Raw genomic sequence first — 10,614 nt, 5'->3', positions numbered from 1 at the left:
CTTACAAGGAGAAGAGACATTGGGACTCCTGTATTTAAACATCTCGGGAGGATTTCAGATACGTCCCCAGTGCCACAGGCCCAAATCAGACGCAGCTTGAGGCTGTCTGCAGGCCCCTCTGTCCCCCCTCCACCCTCCCCTCCGACCCAGCCACCTGTCAGCCCGCTCTCCCCCCCCCCCGCACCCTCCCCAGCCCAGGCTGAAGTCCACATGCTCTGCCAAGGCTCTGCAGCTACTCTCTAGGTTTGGACTGGGAAATAGGGAAGGCTTTGCAGAATACAGGGACCTAGTGGGTCTGTGTTTAAAACCCTCGTGCGCAAGAAAGAGGGCAGGGGGGCAGGCAGCAAGGGCCTCGATTTACCTGCCAAGCCTCCCGCCCTCCCTGCGGGGTCTCTGGTTTCTCCCCCGAGGCCCTTCCCTCGGTGAGCCCCGGCTTTCTTTGCCTTCAGGTGAAGGCCTGGAGCAGTTCTCCGGCCACCCCTTTCTAAATGAAGCTTTTCTTAGGCAACAAGGAGGACTCTGTGTGGCTGCGGGCCGGGGGTCCCTGCCAGCCAGCGCCACTCGCTGCGCACGCACCACCTCCACCTCGGGGGCCACCGATGCCCTCTGCAAACCGAACCCCTGCCCCCTGGGGACAGCAGGGGAGAAAGGGACACCGAGCCTGCAGCGAGGCCTGGACGCGGGAGGGAGCCTCACCGCGTGGGGCGGAAATGCTCAGAGGAGGAGGGTGGGGAGCGGGCAGGTGCAGGGGACAAGGGGGACCCCTTCATTCCCCCCCCCACTGCGCTCTGCGGTGGGGAGAAGGGGACACTGGGTGGCATTGTGGAAGTGTCTCCAGGACTGGCTGGGTGTCACCTGGAGGGTACTGCGAGGAGGAGGGGGTTGCTCTCAGCTCAGCCCACCGACGCCCACCCCAGGGTGTCGGGTAACAGTGCATGCTTGTCCTTAGGACCGTTCTTCCTTTGAGTGACACGGGGATTGGGGTTAATGGACCTATTTCTGGCAAGGTACTGATCTGCTCCCTAGGATCCCCCCCCACCCCGCCCCACCCTCCTGAGGCTTCAATCGCCCCTCGGGAACATGAGCCGTCGAGTGGGCACAGGGGGAGCCCAGCTCCTTCCCCGGTGGGGCTGCAGTGCACGCGTGTGCCTGGCACAGAGCCAGCCTTCAAAGCGAAGCAGTGAAATGCGCTCTTTGCCCTGCCGCCCACCGGGGCGGCTGTAGTCATGTGACTTAGCACGGCACGTGGGGTTGGGTACAGGGGGACACAGCTGAACTCTCACAAAGGAAGAGTTGGGGGTGGGGTGGGGGCTGGACGCCTGCACCAGGTCCTCTGTCCATCGCCGCCCACCAGCTTAGAGCTCCGCCCTTCTCCCCGCGAGACCATGTGGTGTGGTCTTGCGTGGCGTCCAGGCTAAACTGGTAGAGGGATTGGTGGTGATGGTGACCCCCCCCCTCCGGCAATGGGTGGGGGCGGTCAGTCCCACTGGAAACCCGTCTCCTCTCCTCCCAACGTGTGGATGGGAGGAACGGGGCTCCCAGAAGCTCAGGACTCCACCTGTGGTCATGTGGTCCCCCCGATGTTCCCGGATTGAAGTCATAAGCCCTAGTACCTCGGACAGGGAGGATCCTTGAAGAGAGGGTCTCTAAAGAAGCCATTGAGTTCTGTGATGTCTTGGGGAGGCCCTGATACCTTGACCAGAGCTCTTATATGAGGAGCAGGTCTGGACGAGGAGGGGGGATGAGATTTTCTCCCATCCAGAGTGTGAGCCTCACCCTCACCAGGCCCCCGGTGTTTGACGATAACTATATGTACGGCACAATCTTGATGTTGGAAATTTCCTAGGCCTGTCTCCAATCATGGAGTTGGCAGAGAGAGAGCCCCCTCACCCCCCCCCCGCCCTCCTGTCTCTCGGGAGTGTGCCACGCTGCAGTGGAAGTCTCCACTGATGCCCTGGACCTCCTTTGGCACTGAAATGGACCAGGCCTGAGTCACAAAGGTTGTCATCTCCACCCCAAAGCCATCGCCCAACTCCCAGGAGCAAATGCCATGTGCAGTGTTCCCAAAGCAGCCGCAGGAAGAGAGCCAGACCCGCCCGCTACGCGCATGGCAGAGTGTCGGCCAGAGACCTCCTCCCTCCTCTCTTTATTAAAGTTTAATTGCTTGTTAAAACCAGGCCTTTGGCCTTACAGGCTGGAAAATAGTTGAGCCCTGCTTTCTGATCTTCTAAGCTAGGGCTCGCATTGGGCAGTTGCGTGTCATTTTTCCAAGACCTGTAATGAGACAGCGGCCCCCTCTTTATAACCAGTCAGCCCCGGGGACAGAAGTGTACAGAGAGTCGCTTTAAACTCACCCCTGCCTCTCTTGGGGTTGATTGGTTAACACTGCAGGTTCCCTGCTGTGGTAAAATGACTCTTTTGTTTTTAGTCAAGACACAGGTCCTCATTTTCATCCCTCATGTACACAACCTTAAAAAGAAAAAAAAAGCTACATAGATGCTAAAAAAAAAAAAGAAGGGATTCTAGTATTTGCTAAGCTTTCTTTTTATTACTTCAAGTCGTCTCCCTTTCTGTAGACATAATCCACTTGGCAAGATTGCTCTGTCTAAGTCGGGCACTGGTGGCTCATGCCTGTAATCCTAGCTGCTCAGGAGGCTGAGATCTGAGCCTCATAGATCAAAGCCAGCCAGGCAGGAAAGTCCATGAGATTCTTATCTCCAATAAATTACTAGAAAAACAATTAAAAATTTCATAAAGCCAGAAGTGGAGCTATGAGCGCTAGCCTTGAGCAAAACAGCTCAGGCATAGCACACAGGCTCTGATTTCAAGCCCCAGGACTCACGTACACACACACACACACACACACACACACACACACACACACACGTGTCTAAGCTCTGGTAGAGCTGCTAGGAGACGAGACTTACATTCCTCCAGTGCAGAGGTCATGTCCAGACTCTCAACCCTGCACGACCTTGGGCAGGTCATGAGATGACCCTGTTATGTTTCTCTCTTCTTGTAAGGAGAATGATGGCGGCACCTTCCTCCCAGGGTTGCTCCAGAGAAACATGGAAAGATACCCATGGAAGGCAAGCTGGGGCCTGGAGTATGGTCACAAATACCACTTGCCATCAACAAGTGGAACATCTATAATCCAGAAAGCCGATATTTTTTAACGTACCCTGTCCATGACGACATCAATTGCAAGCATTCCAAGATCCAAACAACTCCCACATGGGAGACACTTTCAGTCCCAATTACTTTGGAGGACAAATCCTATAAAAAATACTAAATAACAGTATTAATCCACCTAGGTGTGGATTAAGTATTCGGAAGGCCGGGTGTCTCAGGGTGGGCGGACCCTGGGTGGCCAGTCATGCGCTCTGATGTTACTTTAATGCACTTTAATGGCCTCTTTGGGACAAGCTCAGAAGAGCTGCTGTGTGTGGCAGAGGAGCTGCTCAGGGTCAGGTGTCGAAGTGATAGCCCAGCAGCCTCACCTCGCTAGGCCCTCAAGACTAGTTCCTCTAATTAACAGTATTTCCACGTCCCGAGATGGATTTGCAGACTTAGCGGGAGAGGATTTGGAGTCCCAAGGCTATGTGTGGGTCTATGATCATCCTTTCTCATCCTTTCAAAGCCATTGGGGTGAGGGGGGTGTATCAGTCAGCTCTTGCCACAGTAGTAATGCTGTGTAACAAATTACCCCTTGTTACTGAAACAACCAGCCTATCTTGTCCTGAGAGCGGGCCAGAGGCTGTTGGCTGATCTAGGGGGGACCCAGGTGTACTGCACCCCAGCAGGTCTCGGGCTCATGTGCTAATGGCCACACAGAACCCCACGAAGTGGTGCAGAAGCTGACTTTGAGCTCCTGCGGAAGTCCCACTGGCTGCAGCAGGTGGAGCAGGCAAGCTGGGCTGAGGGCCGGGAAAGGGCATCGCAAAGAACCAGACCCCCGAGCGAGTCCCCTCCATTCCCCACTTGCCGTCTCCCGCCTGGTCATGCCCCTGTGGGCCCCGGCGGGGTTTTCCTGGCATCTGTTCCTTCTGTGGGTCTGGGTGGCATTAAGATTCCGGGAACGTTCTGCGGGAGCCGGCCAGCGCCTGGCGAATTCCCCTCGGGTCTGCAGAAGCCGTCTCTCTGACAGACAGGAATTTACTCTACTGTAAACCAGAGGGCCCCAAGTTGGACGGACACGATGGATTCACCAGACAGCATCGCTGACCCAGTTCCGCTTCGTTAGCCTCGCCAATTAAGGAGGATGTTACTGTGAGTGAGACTTACAGATACACGCGCGTGTGCGAGGCTCTACCTGGAATCCCTGGGACTGAGCCTCTTTAGGGAGAGTCTCACATTTCCAACCAGCACCCAGGGAAGAAAACAAAACCAGGTTGGCAGTGTTAATGGCATGGCTACTGTGAGCACTTTATCCTCTTCCTGGCTAGTTAATTAAGATGCTAAATAGGTAGCATGTGCGCGCCCGCCTTCCAGAAGCTCTTTAATAAGCCTTGGACCCTCACCATGAGCCAGCAGGGTGTCTGATCTTGGAACACAGATGAAGAGTGGGGGCTTCTCTGATGGACAGAATAAGCAGGGTTTACCCCCCCCCTTACAGGGATTCACATGACCTTCCAAGAAGTGTTCCCCCCACCAAGGTGAAGTTGTTTTTAGGGGTTCAGGATGGATTCCCCCCACTTCTTGGCCTTGGAGTTCTGAGCAGTGAGGCATAAGCCCTACACAATAGCCAAATGGGCTGTGAAGTATGGCTTAATTAATCCGGGCACGCACCCAAGCCCGGTGCAATGCTTCGCCAGGATTTGGCTTCGAGAAGGAGGCCGCCTCTGAGGCGGAGATGGATGGAGCCTCTTGTTTTCTAGTCAGCACGGACACGGCGAGATCGAGCGGACAGACACACAGACGCAGACTGACCAGCGCGGCACAGCGTCCGGAAGGCCGGCGCTGGTCACTCTGATGGGGATCCCAGAAATACAGGGTAGAGGCTTCTTGCCTGGGAAGGGGAGTGAGCTAGTGAGGGGGAGCTCTGTAGAGGATGGATAAAATAGTGACCCCCGCCCACCTCCGCCTGTATGTGTCTCAATGGACCTTGGGTTCTAGCTGGGCACCGTGGTATGCGCCTGTGACCCCAGCTACCTAGGAGTCCGAGTTCTGGAGGCCTGGACTCCAAGGGCAGCTTGGAACAAAACATTTCCCAAGACGCTGATTATGAGGTGGTGTACCTGTTAGCTCAGCAATGAGCAAAGCGCAAATTAGCCGGCCCCAGCCAGCTCCGTCTTGAAAGCCCATTCTGGGGAGAATAAAAAGTAAAGTCCCAAAGAATGAAAATGAGGAGAATGAGAGTCAAGCTTAAGGTTGTACCCAGAATCCTCTGCCCCAGACGATTCAGTTCAGACAAATATAGTTGGCACAAAAGCCGCCTTCACCAAGCGGGTTTCCTCTTTCCCTTGGAAACCGCTCCGTGAGCACCCTCCCCCCCCTCCGCCTTCCCCTCCTCCATCCCTCCCCGGCCCCTTCCTCAATCCCAAGAGCTCCTGCATGATGGCCCAGCCATGGGCGCAGGGTGGCCGGCGGGCTTTTGTGGAGAGCGAGTGGGCAGCACGCTGGCCCGCCGGAATGCGCCGCTTGCACGGGCCCGAGCTCTCTCTCTCCCTTCTCCTGGCTGCCTTCATTCTGTACAGCAGCAGCCCCAAGCCTGACCACTGCCCGGCTCTGGTGGGGCCTCTGCACGCTGGCAGGCGTCCTTGTCCACCTGCGTGTGCTGCGTGCACACACGCCCATGTACATGGTGACGATGCTTCTCCCTTCTCTTCGGCACTTCCTTGTTTTGTGGGATGTCCCTTAAGGAGAAAACTTGGCCCTTCATCCTGTGCCTGGAGGGAGGGGAAGGGGGGGTGGTGTATGGGGCGTGGGGGGGTGGACAGGGAGGGGGCGGGGGAGCACATCCTGGCATCCTTGAAGAATGGGGGAGACAGTTGGCTGCCCCCCACCCTGCCATTCTCAGTGCTGTCTCTTTTCTTCCCACAGGACCCGCACCCGAGCCCGCCGATCGCGCTGGGGACCCAGGTGAGTGAGTACCGCCATGGTCTTAGTCATTCTCCCTGCCTTGATGATCTGGGACCAGAGATCCCGGGCACTTGTGTCCCCTGTGGGCCGTGGGGCACACCCGCACCGGCTAACTCTATACACGTGCGTAACCGCACACACCCCTGCACGCACTTGTTGGCCGTTGCGTGTGCTCAGGGCTCTCCGTGTGCCCCAGCCTGAGACGAGATCCCCGTGCCCCTCTGTCGTGTTCTCCTCTGCTGTTTGTTCCCGCCCAGCGATGGCGAGGAGCTCAGTGCAAAGGGGGAGGGGAGGTGGGGGAGGGGAAATGGGAGATATTTTTCTGGGGTGTTTGCTTCTTGGCGGGAAGGGTGTAACCCCAGCGGCTGGGCTGGGACGTAGTGGACTTTCCATGCGGGCATGCGAGGCCCCCTGGAGGAGCCTGGACGGCAGCTGTGGTGCGGTGCAGCACAGATGACCGGAGAGCCGAGTACGGGAGGGCAGCGCCCTTCTGTCCTCTTCCTGCTCTCCTGGGGGCCAGGGCAGTGCTGCGCCAGCAGTGCTGGTCAGCGCACCATGGACCCGCGTGGACCCTGGCTCTGCGTCTTCTCCCCCCTCTCCTCGGACAGTCATAGGCGATAATCGGGGTCAGCTTCGTGAACCACTGTGCGGTGGGAGGGAGGCGTCTCTGCTCATGTCATCTCTGTAGCTCAGTCAGGAAGCAGAAGGAAGGAAGGAAGGAAGACAGCCCCCCCCCCCCTGTCCACAGAGCCCCACAGCAAACACCGCACAATCAGGGCCCGTTCCCTGGATGTGAACGTACCAAGGCTGTCCCGTGTATTTGAGTACTGCAGCTTCGGGGGAAGGGGGGTCCTCTGGAGCCATCATCAAAGACAACTTCCCCCACTCACTTCCCCTTCTCTTCCTCCTGGTGTCTGGATCCCTCCTTGGATCTTCCTAAGAGCCCAAACCGATGCTGCTTCAGGATGGCCCAGAATATCAGCAAAGCCAAAACTGGGGGACTTGAAGGGCCAGCAGATCTTCGGGGCTCTCTGTGCATGCCTATCCATCTTCCTGTTCCCCAGGACCCACACAGGCCCCCCCGGCTCCAGGGAGGGGTAGGCCCCAGGCTGGCGGGGCGTTTTGGAGAGGGTGACACCGACAGGGAAGAGGCCCTGCTTCTCCTGCCTGCCTGGCCATCCTCGGGACTGCTGCGCCCCCTCTCCCATCACACCCACGTCCGTCTCCATCTGTTCCCTGAACTCTCCTAAGACATTCTGAACACTTAGACCACCCTAGCCCATGGTCCTCAGCCAACCTAGGGGTGATTTTGATCCCCAGAGGACATTTGGAAACATCTTAAAGACATCTGGGATCATGGGGTCTAGTCAGGGGAAGTGGTTATTCCTAGAGACCAAGGGGGCAACTCAATATCCTGGGGGGGGTGAGGAGCCCCCCATCCTCCATAGGAATTAATTATTCAGCCCAGAGTGCTGGTGGTGGTCAAGTTGAAAACACTGTCTCAAGCATTCCTATTGGTCAGTTATGGTTGGGTGGGTGGACGGATGGGTTGATGGATGGGTCAGTAGAAAGACGGATGGATGGACATATAGTTGAAAACAGTCGTATGCAATCTTATAGTGAGATATGTTTGGTGAGCGGATGGATGAAGGGATAGGCAGATGGACAGATGAATCGATGTGCATGTTCACACAGATGTGTATTTCCAGTGCATTCAAATACTAATCTGTGAAAACAAAATGAAGCTTTTCATTTGGGTGCCCCTCAGAATGCTCTACGTGTCTCCCCGACAGTTCCTGTGCCCCACTTTAGGGTCTGGCGCATCTGCCCAGGGGTTGGCCATCGTGGGCGGGTCTGGAGGATGACAGCTCTGGTCTTGCTCTGCCTGTCCCCTGGGCTAGGAAGGAATCTTGCGAGGCTCAGGAGAACCATGAACTCTCAGCTGCGGCCACAGGTCCGGATGCTCAGTCCTCTGGGGGTGGATCAGCTGCCCCTGGAAGGTTCTCTGCGTGGACACAAGGGTATCCTTCACCCTCTCTCCAGGGGAAAGAGTCGTGTGTCCTGTCCGTGGCTCATGGTTGACAGCTTATCCTGCCTGGTGGCCTCGTGGCCAGCGGGGGACACAGGCTGCTTCATGTGTTGGTGCTCCATCTCTGGGCAAATGACTCGTTGTGTCTGCAAGCACGCCCCATTGGAGCTATCAGCAGCACGTGGCCTCTTCCGTGTGCTCTGTTCCTGGGTGAAGGAGATGTTGGAGGCCAACCAGAGGCAAATGTCTTTCGTAAGGATTGGCATGACACCGCAGCCCAGTCTGACCTCACTGCAGTCAGACAAGGGGACAAGGAAAGGTGTCCTAATAGGAAGTGGTGCCCCGACGGTCACCCATATGCCGTGAGCAGGACGGCAGACGTGGCTGTGCAGCGGTCACAGGTCGTGTGAGCTCCTGCCCAGCCCCAGCCTGACCTCACGTCCCGTCCTGGAGCCCAGGGCCGCAGGTGAGCCTGGGGACCTTCGAGAGCCGTGTGTTCACATCACGAACCAGTAGCCTAGGCAGGAACCCAGGCCACGCGGCCACACAGAACCTTCTGCCCACGGGTGATGGGGTGACTGCCTGCTCAGGACTCCCTCTGGCAGAGCTCCGCGTCCGTTGGTATCAGCAAGGTTCAGCTTCGTGGCCGCCTTCGTGGAAAGAGGAAGTGGGGAAGGTTGAGGTCCCCAGTTCAGCTTTCTCCGCAGCTGGGGTGTCCCAGGGAAGCCCCCGATGCCGCTGTGACCTCTTGTCTGTCTCCACATGGTGGTTTACCCAGTAACCAGGCGACCTAAAAATGGAGAAGGAAACAAGCCAGTCCGATTGTCGTCTGGATTTGGTTTGTGGCCTGGTGTCGCTATCAGTATTCATCCTTACTAACAAGTTTTGCTTGGCAACAGCTGGCTTTTCCCATGGAGCCTGCAAATGCCACAGGTCCAGAAGTGTCTCAGGATACCCAGTTTCCAGGGAGCTGAGGGTCAGAAAGGTTGGAGAACCTGCCCCAGGTCACGCAGGAGGCCAGGAGCGTTGGTGGGCGCACACAGCACAGGGGCACGTGTCATCAGGATCTCCCTTCCCCACCTCTTTTATGCTTTGCCAGGAAATAAAGTTACCTCGATGAATAGAATGACTCACTCATGTCCAGGTGAGGGACTGGTTTGATATTTGCTAGGTATACAAGGACCAAGCAGCAAGAGAAAGCTGTGCTCAAGAATCCACAGATGTACTTAGGTAAATTAGTAGAAATGAGATAGAAGGATGAATGGATGAATGAGTAGATGGATGGGAGGGAAGAAAGGAAGGGAGAAAGGAAGGAAGGAAGGAAGGGAAGGGATTTCAATGGATAAGGGGACTGACATGTGGGTGGGTGGATGGATGGATAGAGGATGACTAGGTAGGTAGGTAGGAAGATGAATGGATGGATGGATGGATGGATGGACAGATGGATGGCGGATGGATGGATGATTACAGAATAATAACAAAACTTTGGGGGAAAAGTTAGAAATGTTATCTTCGAGCTCTTTCCCTGCACACCGGCAGTATCTTGAGGAACTTGAATGTGCCTTTGATTCTCCCGATCCTTCTCGATTCTCTCAGGAGTTTTCCAGGTCTGAATCTGTTCTGATAGGCTTGTTCCTAGTCATTGAACTGGGGCTTTCCTGCTCCCTCTCCACCCAGCAGCTCCTCTGTCAATTTGTTAATGGCTGCCAACTCAAACTGGGAGGCACCAGGGGAGTCGATGAGGGAGCTCTTTCTTAGGAAGATCGGTCAATCTTGCTATTTGTAGTCTTGGCCCCCTGGGAAGGGAGGATCCTCTCAGGACCCAGAGATCAAGGGCACTAGGAAGAAAGCTCCTGACTGCTCACTTTCCCACACCAACCAAGTTACCTGGCTTTCTTTGATCAACTAACTGGGGATAAGAAGGGGAGGGAATGCCATTCAGATAGTAAAGGTATTTCTGGAGGTATGAGGACTGAGAGCCAGGCCTGCGTGGAAAATGAATGGTGGACGTAGGAAGACACGAATGCTCTCAAACTTGCGTCGCTAAATCTGCTCATCTCTGCCTATACAACACGGAGAGAGGCCAGGCTGGGGCTAGAGCCAAGGCCGCCGAGGTGAGAAGGTAGAAGGCTCCCGCTGGGGTCATCTGAGTGGGTGAGAGATGTGGGTAAGATTCTCTGACTTGCAGCCCCACCCCCTCAGTGAGTGAGATCTGATCTTAGGGCATGACTTCCAGCTTCCAGCTAGTGCAGTAAAAGTAAGCCTGCCAAGCGACTGTAGACAGGGCCATCTGAAATCTCCATCTGGGCTCCTGTGAACACAATGCCAGTTTTCCTTACAACCGATGAAAGCCTTCACTTCTTCAAGCTCCTTCAAGGCCTCCTTCCCCATAGGACGGTCAAGATGAAGAAGAAATTAGTTTATCAGCCAAGGGTGAAGGCAGGTGACAGAGGTGGCCTAGAGAGGGATTGGATTCGAGTTCAGGGGCATCCAGTCTAAGGAAT

At 55.9% G+C, this 10,614-nt stretch overlaps 1 protein-coding gene across 1 annotated transcript in view; it reads left to right on the top strand.

Moving 5' to 3' along the window:
* Nucleotides 1-5,556: 5,556 nt before the first annotated feature.
* Xylt1 (xylosyltransferase I) overlaps nucleotides 5,557-10,614 on the top strand; it is a 112,379-nt gene continuing 107,321 nt past the window's right edge. The window contains exons 1-2 of the mRNA XM_013011197.1: nucleotides 5,557-5,730; nucleotides 6,043-6,081. Of these exons, the coding sequence (XP_012866651.1) occupies nucleotides 5,557-5,730; nucleotides 6,043-6,081 (213 nt within the window). The remainder of the gene's footprint in view (nucleotides 5,731-6,042; nucleotides 6,082-10,614) is intronic.

Source organism: Dipodomys ordii, unplaced genomic scaffold (assembly GCF_000151885.1).
Source record: "Dipodomys ordii isolate 6190 unplaced genomic scaffold, Dord_2.0 Scaffold14, whole genome shotgun sequence".
NCBI lineage: Eukaryota > Metazoa > Chordata > Mammalia > Rodentia > Heteromyidae > Dipodomys > Dipodomys ordii.
Note: the sequence above shows the minus strand (reverse complement) of the source record. Positions and strands in the feature narration are given on the sequence as shown.